This window comes from Myxocyprinus asiaticus, chromosome 18 (assembly GCF_019703515.2).
Source record: "Myxocyprinus asiaticus isolate MX2 ecotype Aquarium Trade chromosome 18, UBuf_Myxa_2, whole genome shotgun sequence".
Taxonomy (NCBI): Eukaryota; Metazoa; Chordata; class Actinopteri; order Cypriniformes; family Catostomidae; genus Myxocyprinus; species Myxocyprinus asiaticus.
In genome coordinates, this window is record NC_059361.1 from 13065139 (window position 1) to 13083692 (window position 18554).

The window sequence follows — 18554 nt, forward strand, 5'->3', positions numbered from 1 at the left end:
AAACACCATCTTTTAAAAGTTTTTTTTTACCTCCTAAAGAACCCGGGTTAGAAGATGTGTAATAAATATTTTTCATTTATTCGGACATATTGTCACTTCAGTATCCACAAAAGAATAACTCAGATGGTTTAAGTGTTTTGGGATTTTATTTCAGTAAAAGAGAACATTGGCATCATACAGCATCAAGGTACTGTAGAAATTTTTATACACATCACAATGTTTTTCTCAAGAATGTAATCAATTAGTGTTTCAGTAATTTCACAAACATCAGTCTGGTCGTTTCTTGACACTGTGATTACACATAAATCAGTCGCATACGAACACATACAGATTATGTCAGCAATTCTAATACAACTGCCACATTCAGTCACCAGGTCTAGTATTTTTCTGGTAGTTGCACAAATTTGATCACCTGCAATAATACACATACGCATCATATCTGTCCACTCATTTGACATATCTCTTACAACAGACATTTGCTTCTTGAGGTTTGCTAAACATTTGGGATCAACACCACATTTGTTTACAGCAACAGGTACATCAACACAGTCATTAATGATTTTGTACATTAAGTTGGTCATCTCACATCTAATACGACATTTAAGTAGACACTTTGCCAGTCCTGTAGGACAGCATGTGTTCCCCATTTCAGTATCACACACAGGCAACTTGGGCAGAGCCTTTCCAATTGTCCACGGCGTCATAGACAATCTGTTCGCTGCTGACATCCACAACTTTCTTTCTGACTTCACGAAGCTTTTCCACAATGTAAACTTCATCACACAGTTCATGCATAATAGTGTCCACCCTCTCCTGAATCCTCTGGGGGTGAATCCTCAAACCACACTGGCTCAATGCTTGAGCTATGATGTGTTTAAGTCCTGGTTTAACCAGATTACGTGACAGTTCCTCAAAGTATGCGTCAAAGAAATAGGCGTCAGGTTCAAACAAGCAGGAATGTCTAATCTGACTCGGATGGTCCACCTCACAGCCCAAACAGAGTTCTTTCAGCTTTTTGTTGATGAGATGTTCCAAAAGGACCACGACAGTCACTTTTATGATTTTGAAGCCGTCAGAGCGGATACAACTGTCTGTGTCATCAATCCCAGCATAGGCCGCAGCTCCAGCTATTGCTCCAGAATTGCCGTACGGCGTTGTAAGGAAGGTCAGGTTGTGATACCCCAGATCCTTGCAAAATGTGTCCAACCAGTTGTTGTCACAAGTTTGTGGGTGGGGCTCCAGCGGTGTTGCGTTGTCATCAGGCATCGCCGGTGCAGTCTCAGGAGTGTTGGTGTAGCAGTAGACAGTCATAGATTCTTGAGACATGGTGAATGTATGTAGCGAATATACCGAACTGCTGCCATTTTTAATGGCTGTAATATGGGGGCGGACTTAAGAGGCGGTCTTTGGGGTTGTTGACGCCCTGCTCAGGGTGAAACAATATTGTCTTTACAGAACTGTTGCGATCATATATGTCACATCACCTAAACATCTTGTCAATACAGGTAAAAATGTCATCAAGCATACAAACATATTTCAGCTGAAACAAAAATTTCATGTCATAGCACATGTGATGCTCAGACTCAGGAATAGGCCATGCACTTTCGCAGAGCTTTGTCTTGTCGTTACACAAAAAATATAAGGAGTCATGGCGTCCCACTCACCGATGTACAGTGGCTTATCGCCACAGTCATTCAAATCTCTCCAAATGTAATTGTAAAACATAAACCAGTCTTTGGCAGGGAAAATCAGACAGGGTTCTTGTGATGTAAAATCAGCTCCAATATCCACAGTATAGAGTTTCACAGTCCGCATCACCTTTTCAAACACATATCTTCCTACACGTTTACCAGACAATGAGAAATCATGTTTCGCAAAATCCACATCTTCATGAAGAAACTTTGTCAAACTAACATTTTGTTTTTTCCTTGGTGCAAAAATCAGTTCCTCTCTCATTTCAACAGGTCCTCTTGTTGGTGAAATACACATCAATCTTCTAGAGGTTTTAGGAGTTCTCGGAGCAGCCATTGTAGCAGAAAGTTACAGAGTGTCTTCTGTGTTTTAACTATGGCATCTTAAACCATTATTTAAACAAAAAATTCAGGATGTGGGTAGTGATGTAAGTGTGAAAAGCATACCAGGAAGGAACAATGGTGAGAGGTAAGACATCATTAACATTAACACACCATAAACAATCACTGACATCCGACGACTGGCCAATACACTCCAGAAAGAACATGTCCAAACATGTTCTTTAACATGTCTGGACTATCTTCTGCCTGTCAATCACGGGTGACAGGGGAGTCATAAATCACGTCATAAATCAATCAATTTGACATTTTGACACATAGCATAGGTTATAACTACTATCAACAAAAGGAAAACAATCATTTTATCAATGTATTATTTTTCATAAATAAATAAATGTATTTTAAGTATATAGGCTAGTTATTGAGGCATTTCAGCCTATGATGATTTCATTTCGCAAATAAAATAATTCCACTTGTGATTTACTGCTCTGACAAGTGTAATCGCCAGTTCCAGTTCAAAACCAATGTCCCACATTAACATTGGTAAACATGGTACCCTGTGAAGCTGTTAAAATCACTCTTAAACTGTGTCAAATTCATTAAAACAGACATCAAAGAAACAAAGCGGGTTAATAATGAATAAAAAATTGTAATGTGCAAAATGTTTTATCAGTGCTCCTTAACAATTCACATTGAACGAATCTGCTGAAAAGGTAAGAGAAATTATTTGCATCCCCAATTACACTCCCCCAAATTATACGGCCAGTTAACACGATCCCCAGTTGACCCATAACACCTGTCCTGCTTTGCCTTAACAAAAAGGCGCAGGCTGGCGATGTAACGTGATGTCATCGCATACAAAAATGGCCCATTTCATTGGCTAGGCATCAACCAGTAAAAGGACTTCATTGCCCCTCCCCATCCCCCAATGAACACTGGTCTTGCTCTCTCGCATAAGTATTTACAAGTGCACAAGCAGTGTTGGGGGTAACGTGATAAAAGTAATGCACATTACGTAATCAGATTACTTTTTTAGAGTAACGAGTAAAGTAATGCAATATTTTTTTAGTTTAGACCATAATATCGGAGTTATTTTTTAAATAAAGTAACGTGTTGCTTTTGTACACCTCTGCTGTCCCTGTAATGTGAGAAATCCTTCAGGGAGGAGACGTAGTGCATGATTGGCATTATACTTCTATAGAGTGTGAGGCCAGAGACTATTTAGCAGAATGAGATGAGTCACTTCTATTTAAATGAATGGGAGAAATTGGAATGCCCAACCAAGAAGCTCTAGCACCCAGCAGTCAATGGATGTATAATGGAAGTCTCGCCTTGCAGGTAAAAGAGCCAGTCATCTTTTAGATACAGACATCGCCTGTCAATCAACTAGCGTGTATGTGAGGTCAACAACATTCGGTTGAGTGAAATGCAGTTGATTCATGTGTTAATACACACTGCATTGAAAAATCAGTAAATGCCTTAAGGCAGAGGGATTATAAAACTAGTCTTCCACTCGACACGACATGATACATGGTGAAATACTCGCTCAAGTCACTGACTTATGCAGCCAAACTGCTCCGTGTTACAGCTCCCTATAACTGGGAGAGTGGGATGAGAAAAGCTGAATCTGGGTCAGTGACTCCAAGCAACGTTCTACATTGATTGTGAGAAAATGTCTAGGGCGTACTCACACTAGGCCTGGTTGCCTTGTACCGTGCCCAAGCACGATTGTCCCCCCTCCCCACTTCCCCGCTGGCCTGCACTCACATAGCACTTAACGTTCCGGCCTGAGCATGCTTGCGTCATTACGATGCGACTTTTTGTTTTGAAGAAAACAGGAAGAAAAGCGCACTTGCACAGTACAATGAAGTCCATCATTCTAACGTTTGAACACTTTGTGGCTTATTTGGAGTCATTTGGGGCATGGTGACACATGGCCCTCTCACATGCCTAATTGTCGACAGCATCGTACCACTGGAATTTATCCTTTTCGTCCGATGAGCTGCCAGATTTACCTTCAAATACTGAACCTGCAGTTTTTTCAGCTTGTCACGTCATTGCTCAATAGTTCTTTGGTATCCACGAGCATGAAGATAGTGACAAATTTTACCAGATATCTCGGAGTTCTTGTGTGTTATATCCAGTTGTTCCTGTATACTCTCGTCGGCCCAAATTTCCAGAAAACACTGCACCTCTGCCATAGACCAAAGAGATCCTTTTGCCGCCATGTTTGTTAAATGGATCAGTCGCATCACTGACATCATGTTTCGAGTTCCGTGCTCAGCCACGGTTAGCAATCATACTAGATGCGTAACGTGCTTTAGCCAACTGAACCGTGCCCAAGCCCACCTCTTCAAGCGGGTGCCAGGGCACGGTATGGAGTAATCACACTAGTCAAACGAACTGGACTTTGGGGGGTCAAACGTGCTTGGGCACGATACAGATCGACTAGTGTGAGTGCACCCTTAGTTTCTAAAAAGATTCTATTTTTTTTCTTTTTTTTTTTATAAACAAGTACTTTGATTCATGAAATAACCCGTTTTTATGACATTTTGGTAGCATTAAAAACAATTCCATTTAAGTTGTATCAACATGTGCCTTTGAAGTTGTGGCGTCTGTACGCATCGTGGATCAACTCAAAACAAGAGTGCACTGAGATGACAAGTGAAAAATATTCATTTATTCATCAGACTTATTCCTTGAACATGTTAGGCTGGCATTCCGCACTGAATTTTATCCTGACTTTTGAAAAACATCTCAAGTTGACTCTGGCATTGTTGATGGGCACAGCACATGATGACATTTATAATGCAGGTTCAGGTGTTGGACTTTGCTGCTTTAGGTAAGACAGTGGTTATTCTTCATTATTCATATTGACTGCCATGCTGATGGAAAAACAAATCATGCATATTCATGTTATTTATTCTTTATTATAAATATGATGTGAAGACCTACTTTCTAAATATCTGTTGGTTTACTATGCTGTTTTGACATGAGTGTTGTACAGTAGCTACCATGACCTTTAATGTCTCTTGTATGCAATGCATGGCTTATTTGTATGGAATGCATAGCATATCAGAAGACAAAGTGGCTGTGAGAAAAAAGTAACACAAAAGTACAGTAACACTTTACTTTCCATAAAAAAATAACTTTTTAATTAATTAAGTTACTATTTTAAGGAGCAACACAATATTCTAACGAGTTACTTTTAAAAGTAACGTAATCCAACATTCTTGGATTCTTAAACTTAAAGGAAATGGTAGGGCTAAAGGCAAACCTTAAGGAAAATTTGCTTTTTTCTGGTCAGAAAGTGTTTCAAGATTGAAAAATTCTTCAAAAATTCTTTTTATTGAATATTGATGGAGCAACATAATTTTGTGAAGAGAAATAACAATGAGTTTTATGGGGCCCTTTAGCCCCTGCAACAGGGGGCTTTTAACCCCAAATACTATCCTTTCATGGACAGTTATTACATTTTTGTTTTAATCACCTTGAACAAAACTGAAAATGACAAATAAGTATTTTGTCTTAATGTGATAATTTCAGGGATTCTCATTAGCTACATAAATTTTTAACATTTTAAGCATTATTAAATATTAGATAAAATTACCTCAAAATCAGACTTTAGACATTGCATGCTATGACCTCATAGATCTAAAAAAAAAAAAAAAAATTGCAGTGTATAGTGGCAAACTGGAAGTAGGAAAGTACTGTGGTAGTTTTTGATGCCATTTAGTATTTTGGGAGAAAATAAAATCAAAGGTGTCTTTTACCCCTGGGGCCTTTAGCCCAGTTGTACCCTAATTATAACTGAAATGAAAATGTGTTTTAACATTATTGTTGAATAGCATGGGTGTAAACAGAAATATATGTGACTGTTTTAAGAATATGCATGATAGGGGCCTGGGTAGCTCAGCAAGTACTGACGCTGACTACCAACCCTGGAGTCACGAGTTCAAATCCAGGGTGTGCTGAGTGACTCCAGCCAGGTCTCCTAAGCAACCAAATTGGCCCGGTTGCTAGGGAGGGTAGAGTCACATGGGGTAACCTCCTCATGGTCACGATTAGTGATTCTTGCTCTCAATGGGGTGCGTGGTAAGTTGTGCATGTATCACAGAGAGTAGCATGAGCCTCCACATGCAGAGTCTCCACGGTGTCATGCACGACGAGCCACAGGATAAGATGCACGGATTGACTGTCTCAGAAGCGGAGGCAACTGAGACTTGTCCTCCGCCACCCAGATTGAGGTGAGTAACCGTGCCACCATGAGGACCTACTAAGTAGTGGGAATTGTATATTCCAAATTGGGAGAAAAGGGGATAAAAAAAAAAAAAAAGAATATGCATGATAATAAAGGTCTAGATCAACATAGCCTGCCCAACCCGATTAACTAAAAAATAGTATTACAAAATAACATAATTTTACACCAAAGCAGTCACATATAATATATTTCTGATGTGTAAATCGCTTTTAAATAAATAGAAGTAAAATAATGTATTTCACCCAAAAGGGTCACCTCAGCCCTTGTGGGCAAAGGGGCAGTGGCTCTGGTCACGGCGGTCACCCCCGTGTGCGTCCCTGACTCTTTGAAACATTTCCAAATAATACTGGGATAACATGGATCATCAAGTTTTGCACAAGATTTTGGAGTTCATGCCAGTGCAAGTGCAAGCTGCCATTAAAGCAAGGGGGACATATCAAATACATGTAAATGGGTTGTTGACATGACATGGTATTTTCGCTGTCACACAAGAAAAAAATAATAAATAGTACTGTCATCATTTAAAAATGCATTAAATGATTAAACATTTCTTTGCTTTACATCGACCTGTTATTATACAAACTGCATTGTCATTAGATTTTTTATTTTTTTGAGCCAAATCTCAAAATTGTCCTATGGTGTGACTGTCTCAAGCAAGGTTCAATAAATTCTAACTTTTATAAATTAAAAAGAAAAGCATAAAAATGTTGATAAATACCACTGGCATAATTTTTCAAGTGTCTATTTTAGTAAATAGCAATTTGTTTTTTTTTTTTCATCCATATATTTCTAAAAGTGTAGGAAGTTGATACATTTTGTCACTGAAAACCACATCCTCTGGTGTGACACCATATCCTCATTTTAAATTGGGCAATTCCACAGACGACTTTATTTAGTTTCTATAACCCCATTCAAGGTCATGTTTCTGAAGCCCCTTGTGAAGGCCAGGACATGTGCACATGGTAAGTTTTTGTCTCTAAATTGTTCAAATGTTTAACTTGTTTCAAAGCTCTAGAAGTGTTTACATTTTGTTGTCCTTTGGTGTGACACCCCTACATTTTTTTTTTTTTTTTACTAAAAGCTATGTTAAACTGCATAATTATAGAAAATTGTGCAAAAGTGTCTTGCTAACTGCTAATGACATGTTAGCTAAGAATAGCAAGGTCATTAACTCACACAAAAGGCTGAAACATCATTTGTCCTCTGGTGTGACACCACCTCATCTGTCACACCAGAGGACAAACATGTCACACAAGAGGACAAGGTCTATTAAAGAAGCATTTTAAATAATTAAATACAATTTGTTTAATTCTTTTTTTTTTTACCATTTTCAGTGTTTTAATTGCAATAATTTACATGTTTGGCAGACACTTTTATCCAAAGCGACTTACAGTGCTCTGATTATAGGGACAATCCCCCTAGAGCAACTTGGAGTTAAGTGCCTTGCTCCAGGACACAGTGGTGGTGGCTTGTGGGGATTGAACCAACAACCTTTTGCTTACCAGTTCAATGCTTTAGTCCACTACACCACCACCACTCCACACAATAATTAAACTACTTTCTGCTGTTTTTGCAGAACATTTGTACTGTTATAGTGATGAAATGATGTATGGTGATACTGCTATTCAGTGTCATGAAAATAAATAGTTATAAAAGTTAATTAACAGTGGTTCGGGAGGAGCATGCCAATTTTAATCTGACAAATCACAGCCCGCGGGCAGGAGTATATAAGCCGCAGTTTACCTGCTTCCCGTGACAGATTTTCTTGGCATCCCGCCTCCTCCCCATCGCTACCTATTTTCAAATATTCACTATTCATCTAAGTAAGTAAAGTCGGGATTGGTGTAATCAGGACTCAAGTCGAGTCTCGAGCTCCAAGCCCTCCAATATCGGACAGCAGGCCAATTATGCTTTACTCTATTGAAGATTACATTTACATGCAAATTACTGAAGTATTAAATGTGGTCCTTCATTCTTTGAATTCTTTCATTTTTGGACAGAAATAATTGAGGGAGAAAAATGATTGGGAGAGAGAGAACACGAAAGTATAGAGAGAAAATGAACAGAGAGCCACGCAGAAGGGAGGAGATCCTAAGAGAACGACGAAGAAAGTAAATAGTTTAAATGTTGCTTTGAAAAATGCAACAATTTTATATATACAGTATATATATATATATATATATACACTATACATTTATTTTTTTTTATAGCGAGCTAGCAAACTTCAGGGGTGATAGCCAGCATATTTTACCACTGAGCTACCCAGGCCCCCCAACAATTATATTTAAAAATGTCATTCATTTAATGAATATAGTTTGAGCATCAGTCATATTTAGCTGTGCTACATAGTACCTGGCACAGCTTACCTAGTCTTGTTAAAATTAAGTTTTAATAAATTTGGTGGACAACAAGCTAATTTTATGAGTTATGATTGTTTTTTTATAACACATGAATAATTGAGTGCTTATAACTGCAGAATTATGCAATTGGAACACATAAGTGTGTTTGTAAAGAATTATAGTCATTGAAATAGAAAATGTTACAATATTTCAAACAGGTATCATGAAAAGAAGGCTGAGGGGAGAGCGGAAACCTTCAATATCAACTTGCTGCCAAAGAGGAAGCAGAATGAACTGCGCAAAAAGTGGAGAGAATCCAAAAAAAGATGCAGGGCAAAAGAAAAGGCACTCAGTGCTATTCTAAACACAACTCCAGAGTCTCCAGAAAGCATACCGGAACAGGCAGTGGCTGAATTACCAACAGAACCTCCAGTGGAGCCTCCTCAAGAAGTGTTATCTCTTCAACCAGTGGTACACTGTAATGTGGAAGGAGATAATCCTTCACCATCAGAGGGCACACAAACAAAAAAATAAATTAAAAGCAAAGTAGCAAGACTACAGATGGAAAATAAAATGGTGAAAATTGAAGAACGAAAGACAAAATGTATCAGAAGAAAAATGCAGCGACTAACTCAAAATAAGGCAAAAAAGCAACTGAGTGAATAATTTTGTGTGCCACTAGAAAAAAAAACAGCCACTGAGATGAGACAAGAAGTTGTGTCCTTCTTGTCAAATGATGAGAACAGTAGACTTCTGGCTGGGAAGAAAGATACTGTTGGCAGGGTGATCAAGAAGCAGTGACGAGTTCTCACGAAATCTCTACGAGACCTCTACAGTGACTACTGTAAAGACTCCAGTAGGAAACATTCAATGTCTTACAGACAGTTTGTGAGATATAGGCCATTTTACATCACAGAGGCTAAAGTAACTGACCGCAACACATGTGCTTGCTATCAACATGAAAATATGCGGCTCCTCATTGATAGCATGGTGCACAGGGGCATAATTCAATATTGTTTGTATGAAATTAAACCTTCTTCTTTGACATAAATTCAGTTAAATAAAAATGCTTGAATGTAATACCTCTTACTTTCTCTTTAATCCAACAACTACCATTTCTGTCCTTTAGTGTGACATATTGTCCTATGGTGTGACACATAGCATTAGTGTAGATATAATCATCACTCATCTTAAACTGGTATCATTTTCAACATTTTTGAAAGGATGACAGCAAAGTTTGACTTGTATCTAATGAAAAAGTCCAACAAGTTCAACAGGTAATGGGGGGGGGGGGGGGGGGATTTCTTTACAAAAAAATAGTTTTTTACTGCATATTTGTCAACTACCCAAATACAGTTTCATTTTTCACTCAAACTGTTATGCTGATAACATAACGTGTAATCAGTGTTGGGGAGTAACAGAATACATGTAACGGGGATACGTATTTAAAATACAAAATATAAGTAACTGTATTCCACTACAGTTACAGTTTAAATCATTGGTAATTAGAATACAGTTACATTCAAAAAGTATTTTGATTACTGAAGAGATTACTTTGCATTTTATTGTCATTTGTTTCATTTAATATTTAGTCCTTTCAGATGGAAAACATTTATACATATAAATGATGCGATCCAACGTGCATTTGAACAGCGGTGAAACACTTTCTTATGATGTGTTACAATCATACGAGCAGACAGAGAATTAAGTTTGGAGCAGAAAAATAGAAATAAACCTTGTGTAAATTGTCAGCTTTACATTAAGCTAAAATGCTATTTCTAGCCATTTTATATACACATTACCAGGCATGATCATATTTTTTTTATCAAGAAAATTCACGTTGGATCATAATTTCTTTTTTTTCTAGTAAGACCTTTGATATTAGGGCAAAAATCATATTCTTGATAATAAATTGTATTGTTTTCCTGTAAAAATATCTAAAAATCCTTAAAACAAGATCAGTTTGATTTATCTTGTTCTAGAAACAACACTGCATAAGATATTTAGGTTTTTCAGATAATTTATTTTTAACATGTGTATTTTGTCTTACTGTACTGGCAGAGATTTATAGTCAAAACAAGTGAAAAAATCTACCAGTGCTGAAGAAGTAATCCAAAGTATTTAGAATATGTTACTGACCTTGAGTAATCTAATGGAATATGTTACAAATGACATTTTACAGAATGTATTCTGTATTCTCTAGTGGAATACATTTCAAAAGTAACCCTCCCAACCCTGCATGTAATGAAACATTTGTTAAATTAGTAACGACTACAGTATAGAAGCATTTTAACTGTAGTAGACATTTGGACACCACATACACACACACACACACACAAAACAAAATGAGCATTGTAGCAAACTCTTACAGGGTGAGCTTAATTTTAAATGCAGAATAATCTTATTTAATCTCAACAAATCAGCCCTAAGTGGTATTTCTCTCAGATCCTCTAACCCTGCAAAGGTTTACAGTAATGCACATTCAGTACTTACACTCCAGCATCTTTTTGATACTCCAATTTCAGCAGTGTATCTGCAGCAATAGCATAGGAAAGAATAGTATACAGTATTTTGCTATGATGATCCAAATTGGCAGGGAAAAAAAGGAGATGTATTTGGGGATTTTTCAAGCAATTCAGCATGAGTTTTTTTTTTTTTTTTTTTTTTTTAACTGAATTGAATGTTTAAAGCCATATTTTCCAGTGGGGATTATGACATATGGCATTGTATTTGCCAAGAACATTTAATCTTACCTTTGCGGCCAGGCTAGCAGTTCTTTGAGGTGTCCCACTGGTTTACATGGCATGTCCAACTGTGGCATTAAGCCCTTCTAAAACCATTGAAATGCCACAGTGAATCATCTGCCTCAAGGCACAAATTCAAACACAGATGACTGCAAGTAGAAAAACCAAAATAACCATGGTCTCTTTGTGTTTAAAATAATTGATAATCTGCATATAAGATAAACTCTTAATACTGATGTGATTCTTCAAAAACATGCATTAGTAAACACAATTAACATGTCATTTATATCTGCTGCTGTTCTAATGAAATTCACAGCTTGCATTTCCATTACATATGTATTTATTTGTTGGTGGAATAGAGTGAGAGAATACAGTTCCACATGTTATTAAAAAATATATGTTGCTAAAATATTTTGTTCTTTGTAGGTTGAGTTACATAAGGACTTCCTTTAATCTGACTTTGACCTAAAATCAGAAAGGATAACATATTGTATGCCCCATCCTGCATGATAAGGGAAGATAAATCCATTTTGACAGCAGTCATATTTAACTAAAACTAATTTAGGGAGCTCTGAGGCAATAGACTGCGGAAAGCTATGACACAGCTTGTTTTAGATATCACTTCTTGGAAGTGAAGAACATTGTCATTGTGGTCACAATGAGTTAAATTCATTCAGTTACATTCAAATAATTGTGGTCTGAAATAAATTAAACCACAATAATGGATAGGTGTGAAAAAAATATTTAAATAATGGAGCAGCAGTCTCTTCAAACGGTTGTTTGCAAAACACTGAAAAAATAGTAAAAAAAAATGTGTGTAAAAATGCAGACTGATGTCACTGTGAATTTGGCAAGTCAAAAGTTCTGATGCTGAAATCGGTTTGTGCTTACGGCAATTCACACCACTGCCCCCAGTGGCCAAAGCTGGAAGTGTTGTTGAACGTATTGGCAAGTGTGAGCTCCAGTTTCCGGGTGAAATATCCACAGAGTGATGCCAAAAGCAGGTTGTATTTTTAGTTGTAAAAAATGGAATGCATATTTTATTATCTCCACCTCCTAACCCAAACACTAAACCTTACAGTCAGAGTAGTAAAAATGTAATCTTAGAGGGGAAATGCAACCTCCAAATTGTGCATTAAGTAAACATATTTACTTTCTGGTTTCTACAGTAAAAGGTAAACACAGTCGAACTGATGCAGAAATGTGTGATGGGAGATGGTGCTTGTCAGTAAATCAGCAGAATGGGGACGATGTCAGGGTACCAGAACATTCATTAAGAACATGTCGAGTTCCTGTGTGATCTTGTTGAGAAAACGCCAGAAAACGTGTACTATAAAAAATGTGTGTGATCAGAATTGGTGGTAGCCAGTGTATTTTACCACTGAGCTACCCAGGCCCCCATAAACTTTATTTCTAAGCAGGCAGATTTAAAAAAAAAAAAAAAAAAACAACAACAAAAAAAAAAACATAATTTGTGCCCTTACTCCTGGAAGTTATGTAAAGTCAGCCAATCACAGTAGACCTTGTCAGATCAAGAAAATGCTTTCCTGTTTTGTGTGCAGTATGCATCAGACAGTCAGTGAACAGATTGTGGATGGTGCATGGGCATGCCATTTTGAAACTATTCTCTGCTTTCTGACTGAGACAGTTTGCAGAGCCTTTCCTTATCAATGATGTCCTTCAAATCTGTAAAAAAAAAAAAACAAAACAAATAAAAAAAGTTAGAGAATTTATATTCTGTTCCAGACATAAAGCACTGTGGAAAAGTCTGACATTAAACTAAGCATTATTTTTGACCGGAAGAAGTACATTAAAGGAACTGTTCACTTAAAATGATCATTATTTTTATCATTATTATTATTATTTTATTTTTATAAACTGATGACAGATGACAGTTGAGTAACTGATGACAGAATTTTCAGTTTAGGTGAACAATCCCTTGTAATGCCTTAATCAAGAGTGCCTACATCCACATACAGTGTATATATATATAATATTCCACTCACAATGAATTACTGTCTTGTACACTTGGTTGTAGCCAACCTCTTTGTTCCTATTAAAATCCACAGTAAAAACAAATCGAAGTTCCTGTGGAAGCTCAGATCTGGGCATATTTAGTACAGCTGGGATGATCCTCTGTGACATGGGCCCCTCAGACAGGACTTGGTGCATCTGATACAAGCACCAGTCATCATTCAGGAAGTTTGGAGTGATGAGCAACACCCAGCAGTGGCTGTCATGCACTGCCTGCAGGAGCTCAGTAGACACAGCACCTCCTAATGGACAGTCCCTTTCCTGCAGGTAACAGCGCAGACCTTTCGAAGGGTCCTCTAGGAAAAAGGCCAAATTCTGTGCTTGATCAATGTCCTTATCATTGTGACACACACAAACGTCATAACTGCGAGTTGAGCGGAAAGAAGAGAAGAGCTCTGAGGGCAGAGAATGTTCTGAGGAGGACGACTTGGCCGCGATGGAAGATTTATGAGAGGGAAAGGAAGAGGAAGAGGAGGAAACACTAGATTCCACAGAGCAGCTGGATCCACAGTGGGGTTTGCAGATGGAGTGTCCAGGGGAGCAGATGGGTTTGCTAAGAGTAGAGTTACCCGTCGGAGAGTGTTTACAGGGGTTGTCTTGGTCCAACTCATTCCTTTGTTTTCTGAAACGCTGACGAAACCAGCCTGATTGTGCAAATAAATTAAATATTTTCAACCTCTTTATAATCAATTTTTGTTATAGGAGCATGTTTTAATGGCAAAGTGCTTAACTTCTAATCAATGAACTTTAATATAACCTTGTTTCTTTAAAAGGCACATCTTGTTATTTGAATTATAAGTACCATGTTTTTCAAGTTTTTAGAGATTTTATATGTCATATTAAGTCAAGGACTTTGTGTCAGTGTTATGTGCAATTTATGTTGGGGTTCAAAAGTCCACTAGTGAAAATAATTACATTTAGGATTTTATTTTTATTTTTTTAGCAAGTTAAAACATCTATTTTGTCATAAGAAATTATATGCATATTTGAGCAAAATTTTCATTGAAATATTAATATGAATTTCAGTATTTTCTTTTAATGACAACTTGCACTGGAGATGCATGGACTCCACAAGTTTGTGCAAAAGATGCAAGAGCATCTTGTTTGCTTCAATGGAAGCAATGAAATCTGACCTTTTGTAAAAAAGCTTAGCTTACATTTGATTACTGGCCTAATAGTGCAGAATACAATATATAGCGTGTGTGCGTGCGTGTGTGCATGTTTGTGTGTGTGTATTCATTTTATGTCATTCAGCTTTTCTTTGTTTAAAATTCTTCAATATCCTAAAAAAAAAAAAATTTCTCCAAGTTTAAATAACAACAATTTCTGATTATTAATATGATCTTTGTTGACCGCACTGTGTATAATGTACAAAATATATATATTTGTTTTCTGATACTACAATATTAGCCTTTGTACTGTGGGGGAAAAAAGAAGAAAAACGTTTTTTTTTTCTTTTGTGCTATTTTTGTGTTATAGATGTTAAAAGTTATATTTATCTGTATGTGGCACAAAATGATTCTGTATATTGCAACAGTAACTTACACATAATGTTGCTGACACGGTTTTCCTCCATTATTCTCCATTCTTTCAAGGATATAAACTACAACAGAAACACATGAATACATTTAGAAACATTAGTTTATTATATCTCGTACTGCACAATATACAAAAGTAACTTTTATAGAATAGGACACTAGTTGCATAACATGCACAGTTTCATTTCAGACTAACGGTTAAAATCTGTTCCACTTTTTCCATGGATCACTTTCACTTTTTATGTCTGAACAGATGTACATTTATGATTATTATCAAGTAGCCTGGAAATTAATTTGTTTCCAAATTAATTACACGTTCAAAGTATAATTACACTATCAAATGGTGTACACATTGAGGTAGTGAGAACATTTGTACTTACAGTTGAATTCAAATGAAAAGAGAGGACAAGTCGTCTGAAAGCACTGGTGCAGTGCAGAGATAAGCATGAAATATTTGAGGAAGTTCACACATTGGGAAGTGATGAGTCATTATGCAAACTTAAATGGTAATGTGTCTTCTAGCCCAAAAAAAAAAAAAAATATATATATATAATAAAAAAAAAAGCAGAAATAGAAAGATAGGTTAAAGAAAAAAAGAAGAAATCATATGTGTATGTTTCTGACTTAATTCTGACTATTTGCTATTGTCAACACTGCTAATCTATTGTTTTAAAGTATCATGATCACAGTACACTGAAACTGCTCAAACATTACATGCATGAAGGACACTCTGTCTGTAACATCTGCTGGTTACACCCCAAATATGAGAGAACAAGATTAAAAGTTCAAAAGATATACAATTAGCTGTCATACAGTACATACAGAGTCGTTAGCCTGTTCTAGAACTGATTATATTGTGGAACACTATGCTCCAATTTACTACATGAATATGCGCTTTAACAAATGTATTAATATGTTGCGCCCCCCCAACACACACACATTTTTTCTTTTTATTTATGTATTTATTTATTTACTTTTATGACCAATATAACTACAATAATAACAATCCAGAAATAAGCAGCCAAGATATTAATGGATGTTATTGTGTCTAATGCCGATTTAAAAATCTCCTAATTGCCATTTACAAAAACATAATAAATTTAAACATAATTAACAGAAATAATTAAAATTGCTTAATATGATTTCAACAAGCATTACAAAAAAGTGATGGTAAAACTCTAACATACAAAAAAAAATAAGTGAATAATAATAATTAAAAAATAAATAAAGCTTAAAAAAAAAAGAGCATAGTTTGCTCCCTTTTCCATATACCAGTAGAACTAAATAATTATATATTTTTTTTTACTCTACTTTTGACAGATAGAAAGAAGTTGTTCAAAAAACTGACTGTAATTGTCAATAAAATAATGTATGATAATCACTGTTAAACAAAGCAACTTTAAAGCAAATTTCTGCCATTTTTTTAAAAGACTTTTATTTTGAAATGTCTGAAAAGGACGGTTCTTCCGGATAAATCGCGCTGACAGAAATGGCATGAATGAATGTCCGCTGCACTAATGCACTTGATGTTAATGAGGTATGTGTAGATCATTTAGAGATAGAACAATTTAACTTTATTGTCTTTCTTTAAGATGAAGTTCACCGCATGCGAGTTCACGACAAGTTTATTATTTAAACAGGCACTGTAACTCATCAATATGAAACTTCCAGTGAGTGTCCTGCGGCTGCCCAGAGGTCCGGATCCGAATAGCCGCGGGTTCGACCCAAACTCCCCCCGATTTATCGCGCTGTGTCCTACATCAATCTCCTCTTCGTCTTCATCATCGGGGACCGGAATTGAAGAGGAGCAGCGGCTACGATCGCAGCTGCGGGAGAGATTTCTGCGGACACTCTTAATGATGACTGATAAAGAAGTTCAGTTCAACATGTACGAGAAAGTGCAGGTCCGGGCGAAGTTCGTGGCCTCCGATATAGACGTCCTGAATTTTCAGGTATCTGATTTGGAGACTCCTCTTGGCGTGCAGAAAGAAGCCCTTTTGAGGTGCCAGGATGTGATTTCATGCTCATTTGAACTGTGAACTTGCCCTTGTGGATGCAAAAGCGCTGGGTTGATTTTGGGATGCAATTATTTTCTTAACCACAAGAGAGCGGCAGAAGTGTGCTGGTTGTTTAATGATTTCAAAGAGCTTTGGTTCATTGTTTTCATGCTGTAGTTTGTAATAAAAGTTTGCAATGATAGCAGCACTGCATTCTTTTGTACATTTTTGTATCGAAGGTCATAGTTTTAAGCAATATTGAGGTATGAGAGACCATACTGTCTGTGAATAATTACATGTACAATACATGTAAACAGCTGTAACATTTTTAAGGACATATTGGGGCTTTTCACACTTGAAATTGTTCACCCAAGGTCATTCTTAACCCTGGGTAAATGAAATCATTGGTAATCTTTTTTCATGTTTCACACGGTTTATAGATGACCATGGGTTAGGAATTAATCCTGGGTATTCATGTTTCGAGGTTTGACACTGTACATTTGTTAACCCTGGGTTATTTATTGGGTCGGTAACAATGATTGAAAGAATATAGGTCACTACGGGAACGCGAAGTATATAAATAACTGCGTATCTGTGTAAATGTCGCCAAGCAAATCCACCCTGTTTGTCTTTTGTCTTCTGAAACGTACTATGAAAACACACGTAAATGTAATACCATCTCTTCATCATGCCAGTTATTGTGTTTGCCTTCACTGTTCGACATTTTTCTGGTTCCCTTCAGGCGTAGGATGTAAACAGCTTGTGAAAGTTGCCCACTTTTCCAGCCGTCTTGGTTCCGGTGTTCTGTCGAAGTCTGTTCTCCCTATGTTTCCCCTTAGGTTAGTGTTCCCCGTAGCGCCATTAAACATAGGGGGAACAGACTTCGACACTTACCTAAGGCAAAACATAGGGGGAACATACATTGACACTAACCTAAGGGGAAACATAGGGGGAATAGACTTCGACACTAACCTAAGGGGAAACATAGGGGGAACAAACTTCAAAACTAACCTAAGGCAAAACATAGGGGGACATACTTCGACACTTACCTAAGGGGGACATACTTCGACACTTACCTAAGGGGAAACATAGGGGGAACAGACTTCGACACTAACCTAAGGGGAAACATAGGGGGAACAAACTTCAACACTAACCTAAGGCAAAACATAGGGGGAACAGACTTCGACACTTACCTAAGGGGAAACATAGGGGGAACAGACTTCAACACTAACCTAAGGGGAAACATAGGGGGAACAGACTTCAATACTAACATAAGGCAAAACATAGGGGGAACATACATTGACACTAACCTAAGGGGAAACATAGGGGGAATAGACTTCGACACTAACCTAAGGGGAAACATAGGGGGAACAGACTTCAATACTAACATAAGGCAAAACATAGGGGGAACAGACTTCGACACTAACCTAAGGCAAAACATAGGGGGAACAGACTTCGACTCTAACCTAAGGGGAAACATAGGGGGAACATACTTCGACACTAACCTAAGGGGAAACATAGGGGGAACAGACATCAATACTAACCTAAGGCAAAACATAGGGGGAACAGACTTCAATACTAACCTAAGGCAAAACATAGGGGGAACAGACT

General features: G+C 37.1%; 2 protein-coding genes and 1 long non-coding RNA gene across 7 annotated transcripts; 2 read left to right on the plus strand and 1 right to left on the minus strand.

Annotated features, from left to right (window-relative positions):
• Positions 1–146: 146 nt before the first annotated feature.
• On the minus strand, positions 147–16064 carry tirap (toll-interleukin 1 receptor (TIR) domain containing adaptor protein). 5 transcript variants are annotated; one of them, XR_007899780.1, is made up of 5 exons: positions 15327–16064; positions 14954–15011; positions 13381–14052; positions 11384–13060; positions 147–4915 (listed from the first exon to the last, which is right to left on the minus strand). XR_007899780.1 is itself a non-coding variant. In XM_051724370.1 (4 exons), exons 2-4 carry the CDS (start codon positions 14982–14984, stop codon positions 12996–12998), a joined length of 768 nt encoding a protein of 255 aa, XP_051580330.1. In that variant the 5' UTR covers positions 14985–15011; positions 15327–16064; the 3' UTR covers positions 9944–12995. The 5 variants fall into 5 exon arrangements, 1 of the variants encoding a protein (XP_051580330.1); XR_007899782.1 differs by lacking the exon at positions 147–4915 and having other exon boundaries at positions 9936–11523; positions 12859–13060; XR_007899781.1 differs by lacking the exon at positions 147–4915 and adding an exon at positions 9947–11163.
• LOC127456065 (uncharacterized) lies at positions 4932–9924 on the plus strand. The gene is made up of 3 exons (XR_007899784.1): positions 4932–7253; positions 8292–8402; positions 8849–9924. It is a non-coding gene; the product is annotated as an uncharacterized LOC127456065 (long non-coding RNA).
• A 318-nt stretch (positions 16065–16382) lies between the features above and the next one.
• On the plus strand, positions 16383–17156 carry LOC127456064 (gem-associated protein 7-like). Its single transcript, XM_051724371.1, has 2 exons — positions 16383–16483; positions 16587–17156. The coding sequence occupies exon 2, from the start codon at positions 16605–16607 to the stop codon at positions 16983–16985; it is 381 nt and encodes a 126-aa protein (XP_051580331.1). The 5' UTR covers positions 16383–16483; positions 16587–16604; the 3' UTR covers positions 16986–17156.
• The last annotated feature ends 1398 nt before the right edge of the window (positions 17157–18554 follow it).

Bases quoted from the DNA above. Each gene is read 5' to 3' on its own strand.
- LOC127456064 (XM_051724371.1), top strand. From the start codon at position 16,605: ATGAAACTTCCAGTGAGTGTCCTGCGGCTGCCCAGAGGTCCGGATCCG.
- tirap (XM_051724370.1), bottom strand. From the start codon at position 14,984: ATGGAGGAAAACCGTGTCAGCAACATTATGT. The intron at 14,053-14,953 runs GTAAGTTACTGT...TTGCACAATCAG, and splicing joins CCGTGTCAGCAACATTATGT to GCTGGTTTCGTCAGCGTTTC. The intron at 13,061-13,380 runs GTGAGTGGAATA...TTTTTTTTACAG, and splicing joins GTACAAGACAGTAATTCATT to ATTTGAAGGACATCATTGAT.